Source organism: Astatotilapia calliptera, chromosome 4, assembly GCF_900246225.1.
Source record: "Astatotilapia calliptera chromosome 4, fAstCal1.2, whole genome shotgun sequence".
Classification (NCBI taxonomy): Eukaryota; Metazoa; Chordata; class Actinopteri; order Cichliformes; family Cichlidae; genus Astatotilapia; species Astatotilapia calliptera.
The window spans coordinates 24142282-24170147 of record NC_039305.1 but is presented as its reverse complement, the minus strand read 5'-3'; the positions used below and the strand labels follow the sequence as shown (position 1 = coordinate 24170147).

At 40.9% G+C, this 27866-nt stretch overlaps 1 protein-coding gene across 2 annotated transcripts; it reads left to right on the top strand.

Moving 5' to 3' along the window:
* The first annotated feature begins 4077 nt into the window (after nt 1-4077).
* Nucleotides 4078-25935, top strand: LOC113021133 (zinc finger CCCH domain-containing protein 7B-like). 2 transcript variants are annotated; one of them, XM_026165604.1, is made up of 22 exons: nt 4078-4372; nt 4627-4694; nt 4815-4851; nt 7403-7600; nt 9003-9161; nt 11385-11465; nt 11594-11636; nt 11739-11911; nt 13234-13837; nt 14365-14426; nt 14518-14611; nt 14788-14949; nt 15970-16184; nt 16857-16957; nt 17100-17281; nt 17733-17818; nt 18155-18315; nt 19236-19341; nt 22329-22437; nt 22590-22726; nt 22848-23017; nt 23584-25935. In XM_026165604.1, exons 2-22 carry the CDS (start codon nt 4636-4638, stop codon nt 23762-23764), a joined length of 3120 nt encoding a protein of 1039 aa, XP_026021389.1. In that variant the 5' UTR covers nt 4078-4372; nt 4627-4635; the 3' UTR covers nt 23765-25935. The 2 variants fall into 2 exon arrangements, with proteins under 2 accessions (XP_026021389.1, XP_026021390.1); XM_026165605.1 differs by lacking the exon at nt 4078-4372 and adding an exon at nt 4380-4449.
* The last annotated feature ends 1931 nt before the right edge of the window (nt 25936-27866 follow it).

Here is a 27866-nt window from a genome sequence, read left to right as displayed (position 1 = left end):
AAAATATTAGTCTGTCTTCAAAAATTAAAAAGCAGCCTCATAACCTTAAGGTTATGAGGCTGCTTTTTAATATCTTGAAGTTTGTTTGTTTTTTAATTTGTTTATTTATTTTCTTTGCCTTTAATGAATAGCTTTTGTTCTTATACTGAAGTTTTAGATTACTTGTCTAAAACAAGCCAGCATCAGAACTTCAGCCAAACTACAAAAATAAAATACGAAGGTCAGCCAGGAAGTGAATCAGAAACAAAAGCAACAAATCCTGAGATGTTAATAACCCATTAATCTTCGAAAATATTCTGCCATGCCAATTTGTTATGTTTTATTTCTCATGGAAAATACAAACTAGTTGCAACATTACAGAGATCCTCTTTTATTCTTGTTCTTCTTTTGGCTGTTCCCTTTAGAGTTCACCATCCGCTTCACATCAACTCTCTGCATGTCCTCTTTCACTGCATCGATGTATCTTCTCTGTAGTCTTCTTATTATCCTCTTAACTGGCAGCTCCATCTTTAACATCCTTTATTCCATATATTCAATATCGCTTCTTCCCTTGTTATCAGTGCCACAGTCTCCAAACTAAACATCATAGCAGGTCTCACTACCATCTGAATGGTGATTTTGCATTATGCCAAAGACCTACCCGCTATGCCTGCTGGCATATTTATGCAGGCTTTGTCAAACTGCTTTTATTCTTGTGGATGTCAGAGCTGGTAGGCCCTAGCTCGTTAAGTTAAATATGTCCAGAGCCTGTGATGCGCTAAAGGGCGGCAGTTTTATTTCAATAGAGATCAGAGGTCATCTCCTTCTATTTGTCACACTTACAGGATATGATCATGTGATTCATCATCTCTTGACTGTGCTGATCTGCTCTGCTAAACGCAAAATTTCCTTCTGTGTGCTGTGACTGTGCGGACTCAGGAAATATTATGGTACCCATAGTTGTGTGATTTTAGTTCAATTTTTGTCTTAGTGCTTAAAAGGTTTAAAATACCTTACAAATATAAGATGAACCGTTAGTTAATCATCAGTTTATCACAGTATTATATAGGTATCCTTGTTGTCCTTGCTGTTTTTAGTCTGAAGCATGCCTTCTCACCAACACTACAGCACTTTACCAGCTTCTGATTGGCTGATTCAATCATTTCTTCCCCTCCAAAATGGTGCTGTTTCATCTATCTAACATTTTTTTCATCACCACCTCATGCATCCATGTAGTTTGACCGCATAACAGAAATTAAACCATTTATAACGATTTTGTAAAGTGAAATGTAGTACATTCAGATTAAACTAAGAACCATTTTTTATGCTCAAACTTGATCATCTCCTTTACAAACAGGTTTGACAGGTTTCCAGTGCAGCAGGCAAAGTGGGGCGCAACAACCTTGCTTTTGGTTGTTAAAATATTATCATATTACCAAAATAAAACCCCTCTGAATTTTATTTTGTATAGTTATGCCTGTAAAGAAATTATGTATCATGGTTTGTATTTTTTATTGTATGCAAATACCATGTGAGTTAGAGTAAATCAAACAATATCAGCTTTATTTATACATCAGCTTAATGCCAGTTCATATCATTATTTCTAAATATTATTGAAGTGTTTCATACACTAAATTAAAAAATGTAGGGGGAAATACAGCAAAGATTGCGATGTGAGTAAAAAAAGGAAAAGAGGGGTCTAGTAAACTGGGAATAAATGTGAATGTTTTGTATAATACAGTAATTCAGTTTATTTAAGATAGCTTTTTAAAAGACGTGACAGTGCTTATACATTTGTATCTGTTCTCTAATTTCTAAAAATGTCAAATTTGAATTGATAACTCCATCATTTTAAGTCCAGTTTACATATACTGTGCCACACCTCAGGCTTTTCTTCCTATTTCCCTCCCTTAAGAATGGCTTCTTGACAGCCTTTTCACACTGAAACCATTTCTGATGACGCTTCAGTGAACAGTAAATGAATCAGCTGAAGGTTCAGGTATCAGGTCTTTGCTAGATTTCGCCTAATTTTTAAGCACGTAACCTTCAGAATGAAATATCTATTATTTATCTATCTTCATTTAAGCCTGCTGCTTCTTCTTTTGTGCTCCACTTCTCCTGTCTTATCAGATGTTTTAAGGACACACTGGACATCATGCTGAGATAATCACCTTGGTAATGGATAAATACAATTTTATATAGAATAGAATAGAATTCAACTTTATTGTCATTGCACATGCACAGGTACAGGGCAACGAAATGCAGTTTGCATCCATCCAGAAGTGCTTTAGTGATATAGATATATTACAATATATATTAGCAATAATATAGATATGTAAATATATTACAGAAATGAGTCTATTATGGTATGTTATAATGTACACGGTATGAAGTATGTTGTGAATATTCTATAACTATAAGTATGTACAGGCTGTAGTGAGTACAAGCTATGTACAGGCTATGAACAGGATATAAATATGAAAAACTATACAGAATATGAAATAAATAACTTTACAGAATCTGAGATATACAGCTATACAGAAATGGGAACTATGCAAGTTGTAAACAGTTGTAGGATTAAAGATTATTGAATGTACAGAATGATTATTTACACAGAGCTATACAGTAGTGAAGTTAAGATAAGTGAGGGTGTAGATAGTTTCTACAGAGGCTATATAAAGTGCTAGTGGTTGTGAGTGGTGGTTCAGTCCATGTTATTATTGTGTGTTTGAGGGTACAGTTGTCCATTGTGTGTGTGTGTATGTTCAGTCCATGTGTTAATGTGGGTCAGATGTCAGGAGGCAGAGTTCAGGAGTCTGACAGCTGTGGGGAAGAAGCTGTTCCGGTACCTGGTGGTCTTAGTCCAGAGGCTCCTGTGGCGCCTCCCAGAGGGCAGGAGGGTGAAGAGTCCATGTGATGGGTGACTGGGGTCTTTGATGATTTTCCCAGCCCTTTTCAGACACCGCTTCCTGTAGATGTGTTTTATGGCAGGAAGTGGTGCTCCGGCGAAGCGCTGGGCAGTTTTCACGACCCTCTGCAACGCCTTCCGGTCCGAGGCAGAGCAGTTCCCGTACCAGACTGTTATACAGTTGGTCAGGATGCTCTCGATGGTGCAACGATAGAAGTTCACCAGGATGTCTGAGGACAGGTGGTTCTTCCTCAGAGTCCTCAAGAAGAAGAGGCGCTGGTGAGCCTTCTTGACCAGCTTGGAGCAGTTGGTCGTCCAGGTGAGATCCTCGGAGATGTGGACTCCCAGGAACTTGAAGCTGCTCACACGCTCCACAGCCGTCCCCTTAATGTGGATGGGTGGATGTGGGTCAGCATTCCTCCTGTAGTCCACGATGAGCTCCTTGGTCTTCTCGGTGTTAAGCAGCAGGTTGTTTCTGTCGCACCACTCAGCCAGACGATCCACCTACTCCCTGTAGGCGGCCTCATCGTTGTCACTGATGAGGCCAATCACCGTGGTGTCATCTGCAAACTTAATGATGGTGTTGGAACCATCAGCAGGTCTGCAGTCGTGGGTGAAGAGGGAGTAGAGGAAAGGGCTCATCACACAGCCTTGTGGTACACCGGTGTTCATCGTGATTGTAGATGAACAGTGGTTATCTGTCAAACTGTTTGTTTTTTTTGGGGTTTTTTTTGTAGATTCAACTAAAGAAATGTGAACAAATTGTGTTTTTTGTTGTTGTTTAAAATGTAAAAATATAAAATTGGTTCTCTTCTAACTTGTCTGCTCTTGAATTAAGTGCCTTTTTAATATTTGAATGATTCAAAGATCAGAGTTCAGTCGGTTAACAATCAACAACAACGCTCCTGTAAACATGGTCACATACAAAACTGAAACGAAAGAAAAAGCAGCCAAAGAAGACCTTTGAAAGACCCACAGAAAGCCCGGATACCTGGTGCTCAAGAGCACTTAAAAAATGAGAAGGTCCGACTGCTTGTGCAAAATCAAACGAAATCAAGGGTGGCTCAAAATTTTTGCACAGCACTGTATTTATCTACCAATTAATCGAGTTAATATTTTTGTAATGTAAACAGCACGGCACTGCTGTCTTCCTCGCAGGCCGCACTAAACAAACGCCGCCAGGTCTCCGAGGGTCACGATGACGACCTGAGCGCTGGTTGGCCGCGCGCTTGTGACGCATGGGCGCTTGTCGTGTCACGTGACTGCAGCCTGTAACGGGGAGGAGGTCTGCAGCTGTCTGGATGTACTCAGGCTGCAGAGAATCGAAACTTATCCGAGGAGAGGGAAGTGTCGGGCGGTTACAAACGAAACCTCCTCGGGGTTTGCTCCTGTCAAAGTCTCTCCGTCTTCGTCCGGAAACAGCATGGCACACGTTTAAACTTTGCTTCGGCTCAATGAACTTCCTGGCTTCCTCTTCTTCTACTGGTAGGTGTGTCCGATGGTGGCCCAGGCTGGTCTCACAAACGGCCTCGCGTGCTGGATGTTTGCGCCAGTGATAAACGGTGAATGAGGCTGAATGTGGGAGTGTTTATAGAGGCTTGCAGTTCTTTTCGACTACTTTCAAAGGAAGCGGGTGTATCGAAGAGTAGCTCTGATACACCCACTGTCACAGCCACTGTCACTGAAGTTGGTATTTCCTCCTAATCCCTCTCCGTTTGTCTGTGTGTCTCCCACTCCAGTGGACAAGCATGGACCCTGGCCGAGAGAAACGCAAGGAGGAGATAAACAAAGCTCTGGCTTTTATACAGTAAGATCATTTAAATTTTTATCTGAGCGCACCCAGACAGAAAGTGAAACTGTCCCTGGGTTACTCACGCCTCACAGCCTAGCTGTGTCATTACGATTTTAACAAGTTCCTCTGCTCTAGGTCTTCCCTGGCCTATCCTGACCCCGACGGCTATCAGGTAGTGCTAATGCTGTTATGTGCTTTTGCTTTTTATGCCCTGTGCATGCTTTGGTGTGAAGCACTCTGTCCTTTTTGCTACCTTCCTTCTTTCTATTCCTGGCTCTATGTAAAATCAAGCGCCGGATAGCTTTCTTTTGACTCTTTATAATCTTCCCCCATTACTCAGTTCAGTCCATGTTTGCTCGCTATTAACGTTTATTGACCGTTGACTGTTGAAGAAACAAACCACATCCCCACTCTACACCTCCAGAACAATGCATAAACCCCACAGGGAAACCTGTAGACTCAGGGGTTCCAGCTTGAATACCATTAAACAGTGCACCTTTGTCTCTGTTACATCTCATGCAAGTGTCAGAAATCTAAAGGCAAAGTTGTGGAGTTCTGCAGCTGTCTTGTAGGTTGTGTTGATCCATCTGCTGTGTAACATCCTGTTTATAGTTGTGGGTTTCAGTTGAACCCAGTCCTCTTCATATAATAATTCTGCACTCAGAAAACAGAGTAATTTTCTATAAAACATGCAGCAGTATGCGATGAACCATTGGTAGTTAATCTTGGTTATGTGTAGGGCTGCTCGATTATGGCAAAAATGATAATCACGATTATTTTCACTGAAATTGAGATCACGATTATTTGATGATATTTATTTAACCCTTTAAGACCTACTATAGAACCAAGTCCACCAGAGCTTATATATATATATTTTTTTTACATGCTGTAGTGCCATTTGTGGGAGCATTTCAAGTTGCTATACATCAATACAACTGTTATAGCCCATATTTTAATAATATGTATGCATTAAGTCCATAGTAATTACATAAATTGCAAAAAAGTGCAATAAACTACAAAAAAAATTGAAAATCGCTTTTGTTTTGTTTACATATATTTCTACTTGGAGAAATTTAAGAGGTTTATCCCTCAAAACTTTAAATACAATAAAGTTGCAAAAAATAGTTTCCCACCACAAGAAATTTATTTTGAGTGTCTTCATAGTTTTATTTTGGAGATACAGCAATTTTTATATACTGCAGGAAAAACAAAAAACAATCCTATGATGCAAATTTGCAAAGAAAACAGCATGTGCATCATTTCACTGTGGGAAGTGTTACGAACAGCTGATAGGAACGGCAAAGCGTGTTTCTGGAATATTATGTTTTTGTTCCTGCAAGCGCTTTTTATGCAATTTTTGCAAAGCTATATGTGGAACGAAACCGTGACCGAGGACAAGCTGATGGCATAAGATGTAAGTACAACTCCTCCGGTTTCATATGCAAACAAATTATTGCGCTAGCTTACACGGTTCAGGTTCTACAGGGATTTAACAATAGTTACGCAAAACGGAGCGTGCTGCTCTGACCGGCTTTAAAGGGTTAACAATGACTTTAAAAAAATTATATAAAAAAGTGTGCAACACCACTGAAGTTTTTTTTTTTTTAAACTCTTTTCAACCAACGGCAGTCACTCTCCAAATAACTTCTGCTTAGCTTTCCGAGCTTCCCTCGGGTCCTCTTAATCAGCGGTCTCCAACCTTTTTTGAGCCACGGACCGGTTTATGCCTGACAATATTTTCACGGACCGGCCTTTAAGATGTCGCGGATAAATGAGGGAGGGGCTAATAATCGGCTCAGTCATTTTTAATGATCGTAATCGTGATTAAAATTCGATTAATTGAGCAGCCCTAGTTATGTGCAGTCCTAAGTGCACAGCATGATTGTAGAACCACCTTTAGCAGCGATGACTTGGAGCTCTGGGTTTCTGTATGACTTTATCAGTTATGGAGGAATTTTGGCCCACTTTTCTTTACAACTTTGCTTCAGTCTGGTGATTCTGATCCTTCTGAACCATAGTTGTTCAACCTTTTTCTAATTGTACTGTCATGAACTTTAACATTTAAGGTGCGAACCGAGGCCTGTAGAGTCTGCGCTGCAACTCTTGGGGCTTTTGTATTTTCTCTGAGCATTGCACAATCTGACCTTGGGTTGAAGTTGTCAGGACTTCCACTCCTGAGAAGATTACTATTTATCTTAAAGCTTTCCTGCTTGTGAATGATCTTTCTCACTGCAAAGTGATGGACTTCAAAATGTTTGGAAAAGCATTTTGAAGTCCAATGATCCAGACCAGCAACCTGACAAAACTTCTGCTTTTATAGATTTGCTCACACTTGCTGAAAACCAGTTAATCAGCTACATTTGATTAGCAGCACCCAGATTGATTCCCGATGGGCCATTTTTGCACAGTGACTCCATAACTCTATGAAAAGTGAAATGTATTTTGGAGAAATGTCTCTACATATGAGAAAGAGTGATAATAAGTTATATATGATTTAACATAAACCAAATGAATTGTAAACACATTCAACATTTTCTAATGCAGTTTAAACTCCTGCTTAGAATAGTATTAAAATACTATACTAACCCCCTTAATGTAAATACGTGCATGTCAATATTAAGGTGGACCTTAAAAACATAATGTAACTTACAAGACGTTAGCGCAGGTCCGCATAGGTTAAAAAAAAAGCTTGTTATTCCTTTCTTTTCTTTTGCTCCTCACAGGACTTCCTGACCCAGTTAGTGTGCAACCTGCTCGATGAGGGCAACGCCTTCTTCAGGGATGGCCAGTGCGAGCAGGCTGTCAAAGAATTCAGCGAAGGCTTGAATGTGTCATGCTACGCTGAAACAGAGGAGATCAAGATCCCCGAAGCTTTGCTCGAGAGCCTGTATGTCAACCGGGCGGCTGCCTACCACAGTTTGGTGAGATAACGTTTGATCTTGTGTCTGTGCAGCGTTCTGGGTATAGGAATGAAGTGGGGCAGGTTAACGTCTCATGCTGTGAGATCTCACGATGAAGTTCTAGTATAGCAGCATGTGTAATACATATAAGGCTTATCTACCTCACTATGTAAGGGAGTGAGGGTTTTTTTTCTTTTTCTTTTCCATAGCTGAGACATTTTGAAACAAACGCTTGTGAGGAATTCTCCTCCACACCTAAATGTGCATGAGCCACATAAAAGTGGATCAACCTGAAATGATTATTGATTGAACCTGAGCTTTTAATATCTATTGAGTGGTTAGTTGATAACATCTATATTTTCTACTTTAACAAAAACCAATTGTAAACATTCTTAAACATGAACTCCATGGCTCTTCCTCCACTGTGCTCCAGACTCACGTTCTCTGCTGGTGGCTGGATTGTCTTGAGTAGCTCCCCTATTCACAAGGTGTCACCACAGAAGATGGATTAGATTTCATGCTGGACGTCCTTCTCGACACAGCTTTTTTTGTTGGGTTTATGCCTCCTTCTGGTCTTTAACTGGAAGTCTTTCACACATTAGGTGAATGTGTTAACCAGGTTGGGATCATCAAACCGCATTTTGTTGATATTTTTTGAGGTATCAAAATTCATCATTAAGGGGACAACAGAGGTCTCCAAATGGTCCAAACACACAATAAAATTCATGCCCAGGCGGTTTCAGGCTGTCCTGCTTGAATATGCTACTGTAGCGGCCCAGAGGTCTGTGACATGCACGTGTCCACGAATATCCAGCCAAGCCCAGCAGTGTTTACCATTAGCCAGCACAGATATTGCCAAATCTATGCATGTGTGATTACAAAGGCTAATAATAGATGATTTAGTTGATGTCTACTTTTGTGGAAATTATCCCTGTTTTTGGAAGAAAAAAATGCAAAAATCAAATGCTTGAGCAACACTGGAGCATGGAACATCTAATTTAATCTTTAACAAAGCCTACAGCGGTATTAAGAAGAAAAGGTAGAAATCCATTGTAGTGGCTATTCTTCCTGTAGCGCATAACTTGGATTTACCATTCTATATAACTGAGGCTATCCTGAACCTCCCACCCCTCACACTTGATTTATGAAACCACTTATAAAAACAGATCTGTTCTGATTTACTGCCTCTAATATGTAAACATCACTAAATCATTCAGATGTGTTTGTCTGCATTCAAGGCCGCAGAGCCTTTGACCTGCATACCAGTGAAGTGCTCCATAGCAGCTACACACAGTTTAAACCAAGAGACTGTGATTTCTTCACCTTGTAGAGTCTTACTTAAAGCTAGATGGGAAAAGGAAGTAAAGAATTGATGGTATATTACTTTGATTTCTTTTGTGTGTTTCTCTCATGTTTTCCACAGGGGGAGTATGAACAAGGTGTGCTGGACTGCAACAGTGCTCTGGAGGTGTGCAAAGACAGCCGCAGAGCGCTGTACAAGAAGGCCCTTTGTTTGAAGGGGCTTGGAAAGTATAAGGAGGCCTACGATTGCAGCGCCAGCTATCTGCTCATTAACCCTCAGGTGAAGGATGGACAGAAATGGGAGAGTTTATGCTGATAGTCTTATATTGGAAGCAGTCAGATAAATCAAACTTTATTAAACTCATTCTTTTTGCTTCCTCCACTTCTGTACCATTGATTCATTAATGTTGAATTCTCTGGCAGCTGCTCTATTCCCATGTTGTTGCAGTATATTAATGACTAACCTCGTATTGTGGATGGATTATCTCAGTTGTTCTCCTGACTGAAGATTGGTCCTTTTACAGCATCCTGCCATGCGATTGCATTTGTCTCTAACCATGAGGAACCTTAACGTTAACTTTTATAAGTGGAAAAGTGTTAGCGTTCGTCCTCCAGCTTCACTGTTTATGTTATGCTAACATAGCTGTGTCGCTAGCGATCACGTAGCACATCATTATATACCAGCTAGCCCAACTTCAGTAACCCTACAAACGTCACTGCTGTTTAGTTTCCTGTCTTCATTTATGTTGGAAGTGATAGCAGAGCTGTACGTTTGATTTTTTTCAGAAATCTCTCAGTCAGAACGTGCTATATCATGCTTAGGTAACTAGCGAAACTAGCGAGCTAACTTCCGCTAGCTTCCTGCTAACTTCTAACTCTGTTAAATGTAATAACTTTTGTTTTCATGGATGCCTGGAAGTTAAACTTCATAGTTACACCTGGTAAAGCAGCAATGCTGATCGTTTTATTAAAGATGAAAGAATTTAGACAGTTTTTAACTCTCAGTGATGCTGCAGTGTTGTTTGACCTGAAGAATACGGAGTTTAGGACCCAGATTACTCCCAGATTTAAGAGCATCTTAGTCCGACAATAACGATGGCCGCTTGCATGTTCTGCAAAAAAATGTGCTTTGTCGTGTATCTGACGGACAAACACCAAACCAGTTCCACATCACTGAAGTTGCACCATTTGTACAAACCAATTCTGGTTCATCTGTTTCACTCAACAATCGGCCATGTGCGTATGAAAACAAAAGCACTGCGCATGCGCGTTCCATTCATATTCTATCGCGATATTTCATTTTCCTATCGTTGCCTAACATTATACCGGTATTACCGTGAACGGTATAATATGGCCCAGCCCTAGTCTTATAAAAAGTTTTCAGTAAGAACTGTATATAAATCTGTTGGTTAAATCAGCAGCAGCACTGATTTGTAGAAGCAAGATACAGTACAGTGTAAACATCTTGAGCCACTCCTTATTACTGTTACGCCACTGAACACTGATCTATGAATCAGTCAAGCATAAGAAAGGCACTTAAGGTTCATCAAAGGATGAACCAGGGCTGTGTCTTTATATAACAAGAAACTTAGCAAATAATGTCTGTGAAGGTTCTCAGTCATCCAAGTCACACCAACTCTCTGCCATTTATAATCCAGTTTTGAGATCCCTTCCCAGACGCCTGGGATTCCTGATCTCAGGAATTCGCATGATAAGGTGGGGCCAGGTTTCACAATGAACTCACCCGAAACTCTGGCTGATTGGGACCCACACCCAGTTTCACACCTTGGCTCAGGCGATTAGAGGATCATCAGGGGGTCCTTTTGTCCCTCTGTGGGGGGATACTCCCACTAGGTTTATATCTGGGACTCTCCACCATTTGACCTTAGAACTGAAGAAGCTTCTTGGATGAGAGGTGAAACGTCTTCAAGTAACTTAAAGAAGTCCAGACGCTTTTCTTTGCAAGCTCCTTTGACCTTAGCAAATAATGAATTTTAAATAGTATCTTCAGACACTTTGTAACTACAGCCTGTCACAAAAACACATCCCCAATTCTTAGTGAAAATAAAATAACAACAAGGTGATTCCCAAATTTTGCTAATTAACAACTAGCAACGACACAGGACCTGAGAGATGTCCCCAAGTCTTAGCCCTGTGACATACTGGTGTCCAGGATGTAAGTGGAAGAAAATTGCTGCATCTTTAAATCCCTGTTAATGTGTATGGAGGAGGTCAGGAGAGAGATTTCATCACATTCCTTTTTTCATTCATGTTTAGTAAAATTTAATCAGTTGTCTGCATTTCTATTCATTTAATTTTTATTTTAAAAAAAATGAAGGCATCCAATCGAAGGAATGCATTTTTTTCCATAACTGAAACGATGAATACTTTTTAACAAGATGAGATAAACTTATCTGTGTCTCAGTCTCGGTGTTGTTCATCGCATATATGTTAATTGTAGCTTGGAGCATATCAGTAAATCCATTCGTTTACCTGTTGGCAGGACCAACAGGTGAATGAGCTCGCACAGGAACTGGCAAACCATCTAGGACTGAAGATTCGAAAACCTTACGTCAGCGCAAAGGTGTGTAAATGTTTAAATCTGGTTCATTGTGGGTTGTAGGACTTTATCAGCCTTCAGCTTAGTCATAGTCAGACAGGACACAGTCATTTTATCAAAAATCTGACAGCGATTTATGTTCTTCTCTCCAGATGTCAGGCGGTAATGTAGAAAATGGTAATGGCGTTGCACCAGGTGGGAATTTTGACATTTGTGGCTCTGTTACTCTCTGTTCTTGATCATTTTGTACACAAACACAAGAATGGTCCAAGTAAATGCACTTCTGTTCCTTTTTAGTCAACTTCCCCAGCGTGCCTCAGTCCTCATTTCCTTCCACACCTACCAGCTGCAGCACACCTACTAACTCTGCAGTACCTGAAAGGTCGGGCACTATCGAGGACTCCGAGCTGATGGGAGATGACATAGACAGTCTGCTGGACTGTGTTTCTACTGAGCCGGAAACAGCTGAGGTAAACTCCAAGTGCTGTGTTTTTTTTTCCTTTCAGAACAGCGGACTAACTTTTGTTGCTGATGATGGAAGATGATGTTTGAGTGATATAAGTGCTCAAATGTTTCATTTGAGTGAAAATCAGACACGGTTTACTTCTTGTTTTGAGCAGCTCACCCAACACAGGGAATTCTGTTTACCTTTTACCTCTTTCAAGGCAAAGTATGGTGAGTCCTTGATGAGGTCTGAGTGAAATGCAACAATACTTAGAAATTAAAGAAGAGTCTACTGAACACAGGCATATTTTTTTGTTTTGGAAGATTCAGTGTCAGTGGTTTTCTTACAGACACACAAAATATCAACAGATCTCCCTAACTTTTGTTATTTGTAGTTATTTATGTCAGTACTGTTTAAAAATAATCTTGTTTTATTGTCACAACAAAACATGGATTATTAGTTTATGCTCTGCTTGGATTGGCAGGTTGTTGAGGATGTGCCATTCCAAACTTATTGCCAATACATTTGGAAAGTTGCAGAGTGCCCTCTGGTGGACAACATTGGCAATTATAACATGTTCGAAAGGCGTTTCTCAGAATCTTGTTGGGGGGTTTGTAGGTGCTGATGCTGATATACCAGCAAAAAGCTCATTTTGTCCAATATATAATATATGTTTTTGTGAATATATCTGTTGGGCTGTAAGATATCTGCTAATGCTTGCAAGCCTCATCAATAAACTGCATGGGTGCAACTCCCAGTCACACATCTCCTAACTGGCTCTAAGTAACAGGTTACTAAAATAGTATAATTTCACTCAGCTAAACATCTTGGATAGTTTGTATCACGCAGTAGGATATATTTTTCAACAAATAATTCAATTTAAAATGCTCCAAAATGCATTAGAAGACACCAATCTGCTACAATCTCTGTGCCAGGATACCTGTCAATCAAAGCAACCCCCTTCTCTAACCTCCAGTATCTAGATGGGGAAGAAATTATATTTCAGGGGCAAGCAGGGCCACTTTATGCCTCCTTTTAAACACACCCCTGCTTGGAAGATTAGAAACAAGCTGTCAAAACAGTAGTAGTTGCTAACATAACTTGGGGACAGAAATGATGAAGTAAAACTAACAAGCTAATAGGCATCAAGGACTTTATAGAGTCAGGTGATTCCCCTTTGTGCATAGTGGTTTTATTGATCCATTACTTAGGCCAAAATATTGATTAATGCAGTATTGTATATGGGTTATTTACCAGCTGTGTCGGCCAGCATCCATTCCAACTTTCATGTTTAATTATCCAGTTGAGGCATGTTTTTTTTTTACATCCTGCCTCCTTTCTTGACAGGACGTATTCTCAGTGCCCAGCGGGACATCCACTTGCACACAAAGAGGCCCATCTGTCCTGCCCGCACCGACACCCCAACTACCCCCGGCCTTTTTCAGCTCAGCCGTTAACCAACTCAACTCCTTGGACTCCTTTTCTGGTTCTGGGCTCGGCACCTCAGCTGCTACACTGGATATCCTAGACGACCTCTCGACCTCTGAAAAAGGTGGTGTTGCAGATGCTTCAAACTTACTACTGACCCCTACGAAGCTGGACGGTCTGGACGGTCTTGATTCCCTCGATTCCCTCGATTCTCTCGATGACGCCTTGGATAAGATGCCGAGGGCTGCTGCTGCTGAAGAAGTTATCGAGGCCAAAACAGAGCTGGATGTAGGAGAAAAGTCTCTTGATGAGCTGCTAGATGAACTAGATCCCTTAGAGACACTCTCTAATCCAAGCAGCCAGGGCGATCATGTCTCTAAAATTAGGAATAGATCCATGGACCGGCTTGACTCCCTTGATTCCTTGGACTCATTTTCCTCGATAGAGGGTGTTAGAGTAGTTTCGTCAGCAGTCTTAGTCGGGGGGTCTGGCCTGGACTCGCTCTCCGATTTCAACTCAGCAGGTGACTATGATTTATATCTGGCTTATTATAAGGGATGCTTTTTTGCTCAAACATCCACCGATATACACCGATTTGTATGATTCACATGCCCATTTAAAGATATTCAGAAAGGCTGAAGAACAGTTATTATTTAGTAATAACTGAAGCAGTCTGACCATTCTCCCCAGGGATTAACGAAGCATTTTCTCCCAAAGAACTGTTGCTCGCCGGATGTTATCTCTTTCTCATACCACTCTCTGTAAACCTTACAGATGGTTGCATAGAAAAATCCCAGCAGATCGGCTGATTCTGAAACATTCAAACCTGCCACATTTAAATCCTAAAGCTGAGTTTGAACTTCAGCCATGTCTGTGAGCCTAAATGCATCAGGTTTCTGCCGTGTGATTATATGATAAATATTGACATTAGTGAGCAGCTGAACAGTTGTACCTAATGAAGTGGCCAGCTCCCCTTTAGCGTCTGAGGTTGGTGCTTCAGCCCTTTTACCTCATGCAGTTCATAATTTATGTTCTCTCCTTGCTCCTCAGGTATCTCAGGCTCTCATAGTATTGCGGCTCCAGTAATGCGATCTCCAAAAAATCATTACAAAGTAAGACTGATGATCAGGCTTGTGTTACGTTTTCTTTCCTTGTATCTTCCTTAGCATTAACTGATGTCTTATTCTTACCTTGGAAACAAAGGCGAAGGAAAACCAAAGGCCGGGTGCAGTGTATAACCCTCTGTCCTCCACCCATGAGTTCCTGCAGGCCTGCTTTGCTTGCTACCCTCGAGAAGGTATGGTAGGATTTGAGTGACATCAAAATGGTCCTGCTGCTTATCAGCTGGTGATGGTTTTACAGTGTGGGAAGTTTGATGCCCTGCTGTTCTCAGTGGAACTTTAAAAGAACTTGTTTTCCTCTTTAATGTTTGATCAATATGTATTGTGTATTTGTGCACTAATTCCTTCACAGGTGTAGGGATATATACTTACGTTCACAAGCCAGACCTGGTCCACAACTGTAAGAGAGACATTCTGCTATGCAGACTAAAAGCCGACCCCCCTTTAGACTGGACCAGAGTGCGACCGCTGCCCATACTGAAGGCCTTTGGTGGGCGATTTCTACTTTGCAAAGGTAAGAAGCTCAAGATCAAGGTCACGAGTCTCTTCTATTTTTCGTAGTTATTTACTTATTATTGCAGATAAATATGTCTTTAATGGTAAAGTCTGAAAATGGTGACAATCATACATTTATAAGTTGTTGCCAGATAATCAACAATAAGGGACTAGTTTCCCACTTTTTCATTCATCAAGTTTAATTTCTTTTATGATTAAAAAATACAATTAATAAAATTTTATTATACCAATTCCCTTAATTGTCTGACCAGTCTATTGGAAGAGAGAAGAATATTTTAATACACATTTTATGTATTTATTTATCTTTATTTAACCAGGAAAATATGACTGTTGACTTTCAAAATTTCTGACCTGTCCTGTTCTGGCCAAGACTTGTATAAACTAGTAACACACATACAAATACACACAGAAAAACCCCACACAAGCCACATAACATACAGTTGATTTGAAAAATGTCTAAAAACATCAAAAATTTATAAACTTCATTGTGAGTAAAGCCTGAAACATCAATAAAATTATTTTTCCTGTGCCAGAAACAAACAAGGGTGGTAATATTCAGGCAGAACATTTTCAGTAACTACATCCAAGTCATCTAAATTCCTTCAGTCAGACCAGTTCCTGAAGTTCAAGAGCAGCTGACTCATCACCATGTCTTTCCAAATATACGGGAATAGATTAGAGCTTACAGTCGTTTTAGTTTTCAAAGTCACCCCAGAGCACAGTTGGTTCTTCCAGAGATATTTTAAGGACTCAGTGTTTCTTGTTTCCATATTCCCTAACCAGGTGAGCATGTTTTGAAAACATTGAAAAATGTGATAAATTTGGGGAAAATTGTTCAGATTTTCTGTTAATTTGCTGCAGAGAGTTGAGAATGAGCCAGCTGTGGATTGCACACGAATACTGTGTGTGTGCCTGTTACTACACTTCAAATTTCTGTGCAGTGAAAGAAGGAAGGCAGTAAAACTCGCATACTTAGTGCGCTTATGTGAATGAAATGTGTGTTTTCTTATATTTCCAGAGTTGCTGAAGTCTGGAGAGCTGGGTGTGTGTAAGTATGGAGAGAAATGCACGTTTGCCTACAACCAGATGGAGATCGATGTTTGGACAGAGGAGAAGAAAGGGAGGCTGGACAGAACCCGACTGTTTGGCACAAAAGCTTTTAAACTGGACCCCGTGAGCAGCATCATATGCCTCCTACAGGAAAACAAAGGCACGTTCATGTTCCTCTGTCAGGTTAGTGCACGTGAGCTGTGTTTATTTGAAATCTCTGTTTTTCTCTTTGATAATGGAGCAGGGGTATAAAAGCTCTTTAACCTGATCGGATTAATGTTAAAGATTTACATGATGCACGCTGGAGTTTCTCCATTTGTTTTGTGTTTAAATGTTTAATCTGGAAACTTCAAAAGTACCACTTTCCATTTGTTCTTTTGAACTATGAGAGTTGAAAATGTGTGGCTACTAACCAATTTAAATGAACTATGGTACCCATTCTTCCAAGAGTGTTCAAATATTCAACCAGAATTATGCCAGAAGTTTGTTGATTGCTATCAAAAGTGTTGGCTGAGGTGCATCTTACTAAGGGACATTTAAACACAGATATCAGTGGTAATAATTGATATAACCACTTATAATTTGTATAATGTTAAACCTGTGTGAATTTGAAAAAAGGGGAGTTCAAAGACAATGCAGTTAAATCCAACGATAAGTGGATGTAAACTGCTGACTGTATGTTAGCCAATGCACACTATGTTTGTAATATTTGTGTCTGGATGTAGCACGCTTCCATCACGACAAATGTTCATTTCATTTCTAAGATGATCTTCTCCATCTTTCTCCCTTTGTTTCCGTCACCGGTCTCTCTTCCTTTCCTTTCAAAATCTTCGTCTTCCTGCCGTGTCTCTCCAGGCGTGCTATGACAGTAAACCGAGAATAATCAGTAAGCGCTTCCAAGACGATCAGACCATCTGCTCTAACTTGGATGTTCGCCACAACTTTGATGCTAATAAGTGAGTGTGCTTACAACATACGGGTCATTACAAGTCCTTGTTCTCTCACCCACTCTCACTTCTAATCCTGCACCAACTCTTTGCTCCGTATGCCTTCTCATCTGTCTCCATCACGCTTTCTTTTTCCCTCTGTGCCCATCAGGTGCTTGGCTTTCGTGGTGAGGACCCACAATGTGATTTACAAGAAGGTTCGCCCGTTGAGCATCCTGTGTCACATGGATCTGTGCAACCAAGCCATCCGGTACGGCTGTGTCAGAGAGGACAACTGCCACTACGCCCACTCTGTTATCGAGCTCAAAACCTGGAAGGTGCAGAGAGAAACAGGTGCCTGACAAATACTTTGCTTTACTGTTGTCATAGTACTGTTAATTACTGAGATCAAACTTAGAACAACAGATTGAGAGCTTGTGTGCTGAAATGATCTGAACCAAACCTGTGCTTTATAATAATGTCACACTATTATGTTTTAGTAGTAAGTGTTTAATTCATCATTTATATAGCATCACTCCTCCTTAGTATGCCATTTACAGCAGTGATGTAGTAGCAGTGTGAAAATTAAGTTGCACTGAAGAATTGTACTCAATGAAAATGATCTATACTATAAATAGAAATAATAAACAGTTAATTTCATTCATCGATGACAGAAAATCCATCGCGATCTGCCAGTATTTCCACTGTGGAAAACATTCACTGCCACAATATTCATTCAAAAAGTCCATCAAAGTGCACTGTTGTCCTGTAATCGTTCTCCTTCTTTATGCATTTTTATTTTCAGGTGTCAGCCCTGATGAGATTGTGAGAATATCCGCAAAGTATCATGACAAGCAGGAGCAAAACTCAAGCAAACAGAAAGGAAACAGAGTAAGAAGCATTGTGATGATCACTTTTATAGAAATAGTATTTTTCTTACTAACCCGTTCCAGTCTGGCTCTTCTTTAATGTTACTGTTATTACTGTAAATATGTGTTGGAGAGATGATGCTCTGTAAGGTGAATGTTTCATCTTGTCAACCATTCAGTAGATTTTGATATGAGGACGGTCATACTTATCATCAGTATGCTTGTAGTGGCCCGACAATGTGTGTGCGTTTGCGTTACTGCTGATACTAAATGCAGACTTCCATCCAGCAGCCTGTGACTTTATTTAACATTTCATCTGTGGACGAACGTCCCTTTTTTGTCATTTAAATTTAAACAGGTGCCTTTTGAAGGAGGTGGGAGCAAACCAGGAGGGGGAGGAGGTGCTGGGAAGAGTCTTAACATGCGGATGAAGTTTGCCTGCTGTCAGTGCTGGTTGGACGGCCTGATCAGTGAGCCAGACAAAGGCCTCAAGCACTGCGGTGCTAAAGCTAGACATGCGTGAGTAAAGTGAATACAGGTGCTCAGTTCCTGTACGAGTCTAGAGTTTTATTTTTAATATTTTATAATATTATGTCATATTAGGCGATCACTTCAGTGATTAAAACTTAATCATTGTCCAGTGCACCTCAACACAGCCAATTAAACTGTATTCAGACCTCCTGACCTTATGTGATTTTTCCCTCCAGGGTGTGTCTGGCAATGAATGAATGAATGAATGAATCACTGAAAGAGAAACACTTTTTGCACTGCAGCGACTTCTCTTGTATTTCAATTTTAACAGTAGAACCACCAGGGGGGGTCGCTTTGACCACGTCTTGCAACAACAGCATCAATAACAAGGAAGTCATTCAGCTCATTTTTCTCATATAAGAAATATTTAATTTTTTTTAAAGCATTTAAGGTTAAGTTTTAGGATTTTTATTCATTTTGCAGTGATTTTTAATATTTCATTTTAGATCATAAAGGTAAAATATATAGAGTTTGCTAATAAGCAGCACACATTTTAATAAATACATTATTTTAAAGTACAACAGTGAAAGTTTATCACACAGTCCATGTTTTCTTTTCTTTTTGTCCCACACGCGGCAAAATTCACCATATGAAGAAAAAAAACTATTAAAAAAGTCATAAATAAGAGATGTTGGACTTTTAATCTAACAGAGTTACATGAATTTTAAAATGCCGAGCAGTCAAAACACCCCGCTGGGCATTTTGTGTTGAAGAATTGTTTCACCAACCAATCGAATGATAATCCCTCAATGTCTGTCACTGCAATCAAACAGAAAGTGCTGTTTAACTGCAGATGCACTGCTCTTACAAAGGCACCTAAATGGACCCTTTACAGCTTTTCTCTTCCTCACCAGATAAATCCGCCAAAGCACGGAGCATATTTACAACGTTTTTGTCGTCACCTTCAGGTGGACTAAAGACAGGCGAGTGCTGCTGGTCAAGTCCCAAGAGAGAAGTAAATGGGTTCAGGTGCGACCACTGCCACACGCCAAGGATCTCCCTGCACAGTATTATGTAAGTCTGCACTTTAAAGCAGAAGGCATTTAAACCAAGGACTTGCATCATAGACATCATCCCTGCACTGATACAAATGAGGACTTCCCTCATCTTTGTTACATTATTTGGTGGCATTTGTAGCGTTCCAGTAGAGAAGTTGGATACTTTGTCTCACAAATGGCACTGTGCGTTGTTGGTTGAACAGTAATGTGTTCCCCCATCACTGCTTAATTTCTTAAAATTTCACTTGTCAGCAGTGTTGGGGAGTAACGGAATACATGTACCGCCGTTACGTACTTAGAATACAAAATATGAGTAACTGTATTCCGTTACAGTTACCGTTTAAAAAGGTGGTATTCAGAATACAGTTACTTTGTTGAAATAAATGGATTACACTGCGGTACTTTCCTGTTTCATATTGTCGCGGGTCAGGACTGTTTGGGTTTTGTTTGACAGCTACGTTCTGTTGTTCCAGGCGGCAGCGCTACGGTTGCCATGGTTACAGGGTGACGCTCTCTCTCTCTGCGACTGTGTGTTTCCTGGGTGAGAGAGCGCCTTTTCGTTGTTGTTGTTGTTGTTGTGCTAAGCTAACAGGCAGAATGCTACAAGCATAGCTCTAAAGAATGTAGCATCATGGGCAGTGTAGTCCGTGTTGCAGGGAGAATGGACTGCCATACACGTTATGGGTCTGTGAGCGCGAGGAGGGAGAAAAAGGGGAGTGGAAAGGTACGAGTTGTCATCGAGGAAAAACGGGAGCTGGAAGCATGTAAATATAATAATAACCACTTCAGCCAAGAAGAGTGCCTGACAAGCCCAGCTGTAAGTAAGCTATTAAGACTCGACTGTACACCGTGTTCGTGTTTTCCTCCGAAAACAATAAGTTCCGTTGGAGCAGTCTTTCAACGCCTCTCTCTGTCTCTCGCAAGAAAAGTTGACCCACACAACAAAGTAAAGCTATTTTTCGGCTACGAGCCGACAGGGACCCCGCCGTATTAGTCAGAGGTCCCTTTACTACAGTTCGGAGTCGCGGACCTTCAGTAACAGTAATAAATCACACAGCAATAGTACATTCACGTTGTTGTAAAAAGCATGATAATATATTAAGTAATCCAAAGTATTCAGAATAGATTAGATTAGATTAGATTAGATAGAACTTTATTAATCCCTCGGGTGGGTTCCTCTGGGAAATTCGATTTCCAAAAAAGCACAGCACCGACAGAAGTTACAGAGTTACAGAATATTATATATATATATATATATAATACACACACACACACACACACACACACACACACACATATATATATATATATATATATATATATATATATATATATATATATATATATATATATATATATATATATAAATACAGAGACTATAAATAAAATATACGAAGGGGATAAATAGAATAAATAGGAATAAAAATAAAAATACAAGTGAATTGCATATTTCAAGTATTGAGGTCTATTGCACCGTTGACTATTTACAAAAGTATTGCACAAAAGGTATTGCACAGTGAGGTGAAGAGGCACTACAGCTTAGTTGTTCCCCCCTCCTTTGTCCTCCTGTTTCCCCTCCCTCTCCCCTCCAGAGAGGAGTTAAACAGTTTGATGGCGTGTGGGACAAAGGAGTTTTTAAGTCTGTTAGTTCTTGTCTTTGGGAGAAGCAACCTGTCACTGAACAGACTCTTCTGGTTGTTAATGGCCGTGTGCAGAGGATGCCTGGCATTGTCCATAATGTCCATCAGTTTCTTTAATGTCCTTTTCTCTGCCACTGTCACCAGAGTGTCCAGCTTCATGCCGACCACAGAGCTAGCCCTCCTGATCAGTTTCTCCAGCCTGGATGAGTCCTTCTTTGCTGTGCTGCTCCCCCAGCACACCACAGCATAGAAAAGTACTCCAGCAACCACCGACTGGTAAAACATCCTCAGGAGCTTCCTGCAGATGTTAAAAGACCTCAGCCTCCTGAGGAAGTACAGTCGGCTTTGGGCTTTTTTATACAAGTGCTCTGTGTTGCATGACCAGTCCAGTTTATTGTCCACCCACAGCCCGAGGTACTTGTACTTGTTGACCACCTCCACCTCCTCCCCCTCTATCTGAACCGGCAGTGGACCTGCTCTAGACCTCCCGAAGTCCACAACCAGTTCCTTAGTCTTTGAGGTGTTGAGTTGCAGGTGGTTTGTGTGACTCCATGCGACAAAGTTCCTCACCAGACTTCTGTACTCTTCTTCCTGATCATCCCAGATACACCCCATGATGGCTGTGTCGTCTGCAAACTTCTGAATGTGGCATAATTCAGAGTTGTGGCAGAAGTCAGAGGTGTACAGGGTGAAGAGAAGAGGGGACAGCACAGTTCCCTGTGGTGCTCCTGTGCTGCTGACCACAGTGTCAGACGTGATGTCCTTCAGCCTGACGTACTGTGGTCTGTCGGTGAGGTAGTCGGAGATCCAAGCGACCAGGCAGGGGTCCACCTCCATCCTGTTCAGTTTTTCCTGAAGCATACAGGGCCGGATGGTATTAAAGGCACTGGAAAAGTCAAGAAACAGGATCCTGACCGTGCCTTTTCCCCCATCCAGGTGTGAGTGGGCTCTGTGTAGGAGGTACAGGATGGCATCCTCCACTCCGACACCCGCCTTGTATGCAAACTGTAGTGGGTCCTGGGCATGTTGTACCTGTGGTCGGAGGAGGTTGAGGAAGAGCCGCTCTAGAGTCTTCATAAGATGTGACGTCAGTGCCACCGGTCGGAATACGTTACTGTCATTGAGTAACGTAACGGAATACGTTACAGAATACATTTTGGGGCATGTATTCTGTATTCTGTAATGGAATACATTTTAAAAGTAACCTTCCCAACACTGCTTGTCAGTCATTATAAATTCTGATACCGATATATCAGCGAATAGCTATTATTGTCCGGGCAGGCTCTAGTGTTGATATTTCAAATGATGGGGAAGGGCGTCGTCTGCGATCGGTGTTTAACAGCGTGATGCTTTCTCCTGACAGATGTGTGCACAGATTTTGGAGAAGAGGAAATGTAGCTACTCTGGGGTCTGCACCTTTGCTCACAGCCCAGAGGAGAAGGACATGTGGATGTATATGAAAAATAATGACTGTAAGTTACTAAAAGCAGCCAACGCTATTTGGTTTGATTGGAAAAATAAAGGAAGCACTTCTTATCTGCATGAGGAGGGAAGTGCAGTTTGTACGAGAAGAGGTCCACTCACTGAATGTCCTCTCAGTGATCTGATGTTTGTGTGCCTGTAGTGAAAGACATGCAGCAGATGTATGACATGTGGCTGGAATTAAGCGGTTATAATCGTCAAGCAGATGGATCCACGGTCAACCAGCCCAGCCCTGAGGAAAAATACATCACTATGCCCACTGATTATGCTGAGCCAATGGTGGGTTTCACTTTTCTCTCTTTGTTTCAACAAAGCAAAAGTCTGAAAATCTTAAAACTCCCATATTGTTCTTTCAGTTAGTAAGAAAAGATGAGAGTATTTCTTCCCGTCTTTATTTTAGAGTGGCTTTCACTGCCGCCTGTGTGGCAAACACAGTAACAGCGAGCGGCAGTGGCAGCAGCACATTTCCACCGAGAAGCACAAGGACAGAGTGTTCAGCTGCGAGGGAGAAGATGAAGCTCTGACGTGGAGCTACCGCTTCCCGGGTACACGCTTTGAACTGTGCTCCAAGTAAGAAATTTTCCTGGATCAGTTTGTACATGCAGACAATGAATAAAAGTGAGCTATTATGCTCATCTCAGGGACACATATGTGACTGTGACCACAGAGGCCCCACCCACTGTTTATGATGGACAGCCAATCAGAGAAAAAGCTGGCTTAAGTTGAGGATGAAAGGAGCTAAAACTGCTTGTTTCAGACAGAAGAAACTGACGGGCTGCACTAAGTCCACTGTGAACTGCAAATCATGCAAAACTACCTCAGTACAGTTTAAGAGTGAACATAAGTGAGAATAATAGATCCACTGTGTGAGGTGTAAATCACATGACCAGTTTGCAAAACCTGAGCTGTTGTAACAAACTGTGCAGCACAGGATATGAGGCGTTTGGGGGCAGTACAGAGCTGTAGGTCACTTGTGTGCAGGAAGTATCCAGGTCCTAACATACAGAAGGACTCTCACACTTTATCATCCAGCAAAGATTAAGTTATAAAGTCTGCTGAGTGAGTGGACTAAATCGTATGGTAGTGTTTAGTTAAAGTAAAGCTCACAGCATAGTGTTTTATTTAATAACTGACAGGTTGGATGGCAGCTGTCCTGATGGTGCATGCTGTGACTACGCCCATAGCCCGGAGGAGCTCCAGGAGTGGATAGAGAGACGAGAGTTCTTACGACAAAAGCTGGCCAAAGCTAGGGAAGATATGCTCGTCATGCCTGATGAGGTCGACTTTGGAAAATACAACTTCCTGCTTCAGGACTAACAAGAATTTGACTTTGTGAGCCAATTTTGTAACTGCCAAACAGCATTTCAGTTTGTCAAGAGTTTTCAAATTAAAACCAACAGCAGCAGTTCACTCGAAGGCACATATATATTTAACAAACCTGAATTAAAAAAAGCGCATATTTTAATTTTCTTGTGACTTCACGGCGCTACATTCACAGCTCGTGTCTCTCCAGCCAAAACATTAACTGCACTGTGCTGTGAGCGTAAGGCTATGTGGTGCCACACTAAGAAAGAAAGAAAAAATGATCATCAGTGAAGATTTATAAAGGTTTCATATGCCATACCTGCAGCCTTCCTCGTGCCTTTGTTGTTTTACCTTCTGTTTGTGTTTTGCTCAATCAGGGAATGTTACTGAAGTGTGCCTTCATTGTGCAGTTCATTAAGAAAGGAGGTTTTCAAAACTTTCATTGTGCAATAAAATGTCCCCTATATGGCAAGCTGGCTTGTACTTCTGATTTGTACTCGTGCAAAGACAGCAGAGGTCCAATTTTGTGTTCTGTTTAATACATTTGAACTAATTGAGTGGTAAGGGAGTACTTGACCCCAATGACTATCTCAACCACGAAAGAATATCATTCCTTTGCCTTGAGATTCTTGGGTTGTTTTTGTAGTGTGCTTTGGATCATTGTGGAGAGCTCTCTGATCACTTTTGTAGCATTTGTCTGAATCTGGGCAGAGAGTGTAACTCTGTACACGTCACCATTCATCCTGCAGCTTCTATAAGCAGTCATAGTATCAGTGAACGCTAGTAAACCAGTTATAGTGCTATCTGTATAAAATATACTGCCAAAAGCATTCAGTCACCCATCCAAATCATTGAATTCAGGTGTTTAAATCAATTGTATGGCCACAGGTTTATAAATTTCGCCACCTATTCATGCAGACTGCATTTATGAAAGAATGGGTCATCCTCAGGGGCTCAGTGAGTTCCAGGGTGGTCCTGTCATAGGATGCTATCTGTGCAACAAGTCCAGTCGTGAAATGTCCTTGCTGCTAAATATTCCACAGTCAGCTGTTAGTGGTGTTATAACAAAGTGGAAACGACTGGAAATGACAGCAACTCTACTATGAAGTGGTAGGACATGTAAAATCACAGAGTGTGTTCCGTGGATGCTGAGGCTTATAGAGCACAGACGTTGCCAATTTTCTGAAGAATCAACCGCTATAGTCCTCCAAACTTCATTTGACCTTTAGATTATGTCAAGAACAGTGCAGCCAGACCTTGATACAATGGGTTTTCATGACCAGGCAGCTGCGTCCAAGCTTTACATCACCAAACACAACAAACCGTCAGATTCAGTAGTATAAAGCACACACTGGACTCTAGAGCATAGACGATTCATGCTTATCCATATGGCAATCTGATGAATGATTCTGGATTTGGTGGATGTCAGGAGAACGGTACTTGTCTGGTTGCATTGTGCCAAGTCTAAAGTTTGGTAGAGGGGAGATTATAGAGCGAGTTTGGTGTGGAAGAAGTTGACTCTTCTGACCTCAACACAATCAAACACCTTTGGGATGAATTATAGCAGAGACTGAGAGGCAGACCTCATGGATGTACTTCTGGAAAAATGGTCAAAATTTCCCATAAACACTACTAAACCTGTGGAAAGTCTTCCCAGAAGAGCTGAAGCTGTTATAGCTGCAAAGGTGCAAAGGTATATGCACATGCCATAACATCCCGATCATGTTTGAAGGTAATGTGGTATTCTGTATCATTCTTGTACAAGTTCATCTTGTTTTCATCTGTTCATAGAATTTTCCAGAACTGTGAAGGCTCTTTTAGATGTTTTCTGCCAAAGTCTAATCTGTAACAAGCACCTCATGATAAACTTTCTGTGTTTTTCATTCCTGAAAGCCTCTTTTGATTGTAAATTTGAACAATATGTCTGCCTCCTCATAAGTGTGCTGACTTGGTTAGATGTTGTGAAGTTGTTTTTGTTAACCATCGAAATAATTCTGCCCTCATGAACTTTAGCTACTTTAACATCTTCTGTGGTCTTTCAGACATTTTTACTTAGCTCGTCAGTGTATTTGTTCTTTTTAACAGTGCAACAGATTATTGATTTGGGGCTACTACTGATGTTTCTGCTGTGTATGTGATAGCTTTATTTTGATTTTTCAGCCAAATGAAAACCTCTTTCAGTTGAACTGCCCTTTATTTCGGTCTCATATTTAGTTACCTATAAATGGAAATTCATCTCTTTATCTATACGCTTCATTTGTTGTGAAGTAAAAAGTAAAAGTCCTCAGCCGCCATGAAACTGATTGACAGCCTCAATATACAGGGAGTGCAGAATTATTAGGCAAGTTGTATTTTTGAGGAATAATTTTATTATTGAACAACAACCATGTTCTCAATGAACCCAAAAAACTCATTAATATCAAAGCTGAATGTTTTTGGAAGTAGTTTTTAGTTTGTTTTTAGTTTTAGCTATTTTAGGGGGATATCTGTGTGTGCAGGTGACTATTACTGTGCATAATTATTAGGCAACTTAACAAAAAACAAATATATACCCATTTCAATTATTTATTTGTACCAGTGACACCAATATAACATCTCCACATTCACAAATATACATTTCTGACATTCAAAAACAAAACAAAAACAAATCAGCGACCAGTATAGCCACCTTTCTTTGCAAGGACACTCAAAAGCCTGCCATCCATGGATCCTGTCAGTGTTTTGATCTGTTCACCATCAACATTGCGTGCAGCAGCAACCACAGCCTCCCAGACACTGTTCAGAGAGGTGTACTGTTTTCCCTCCTTGTAAATCTCACATTTGATGATGGACCACAGGTTCTCAATGGGGTTCAGATCAGGTGAACAAAGAGGCCATGTCATTAGTTTTTCTTCTTTTATACCCTTTCTTGCCAGCCACGCTGTGGAGTACTTGGACGCGTGTGATGGAGCATTGTCCTGCATGAAAATCATGTTTTTCTTGAAGGATGCAGACTTCTTCCTGTACCACTGCTTGAAGAAGGTGTCTTCCAGAAACTGGCAGTAGGACTGGGAGTTGAGCTTGACTCCATCCTCAACCCGAAAAGGCCCCACAAGCTCATCTTTGATGATACCAGCCCAAACCAGTACTCCACCTCCACCTTGCTGGCGTCTGAGTCGGACTGGAGCTCTCTGGCCTTTACCAATCCAGCCACGGGCCCATCCATCTGGCCCATCAAGACTCACTCTCATTTCATCAGTCCATAAAACCTTAGAAAAACCAGTCTTGAGATAATTCTTGGCCCAGTCTTGACGTTTCAGCTTGTGTGTCTTGTTCGGTGGTGGTCGTCTTTCAGCCTTTCTTACCTTGGCCATGTCTCTGAGTATTGCACACCTTGTGCTTTTGGGCACTCCAGTGATGTTGCAGCTCTGAAATATGGCCAAACTGGTGGCAAGTGGCATCTTGGCAGCTGCACGCTTGACTTTTCTCAGTTCATGGGCAGTTATTTTGCGCCTTGGTTTTTCCACACGCTTCTTGCGACCCTGTTGACTATTTTGAATGAAACGCTTGATTGTTCGATGATCACGCTTCAGAAGCTTTGCAATTTTGAGACTGCTGCATCCCTCTGCAAGATATCTCACTATTTTTGACTTTTCTGAGCCTGTCAAGTCCTTCTTTTGAACCATTTTGCCAAAGGAAAGGACGTTGCCTAATAATTATGCACACCTGATATAGGGTGTTGATGTCATTAGACCACACCCCTTCTCATTACAGAGATGCACATCACCTAATATGCTTCATTGGTAGTAGGCTTTCGAGCCTATACAGCTTGGAGTAAGACAACATGCATGAAGAGGATGATGTGGACAAAATACTCATTTGCCTAATAATTCTGCACTCCCTGTAGAAGCTCGATAATTCTGGAGCCTCTGAAAATTGAGGGGAGGACTAACATGTGTAAATTCCTGTAATTCCTAAACAGTTAATCCAAAACTTTTGCTAAAGCCCTTGAATTAAAGGGTGAAAGTAGTGTATTTGTATGTGTGGAAGTATATACTCTAATTGGAAAAAGCGTCTGGACTGATGAGTTTCTTAAAACTCAAACTCAAAGTAATCCAAACACTTTTTTGCCCAG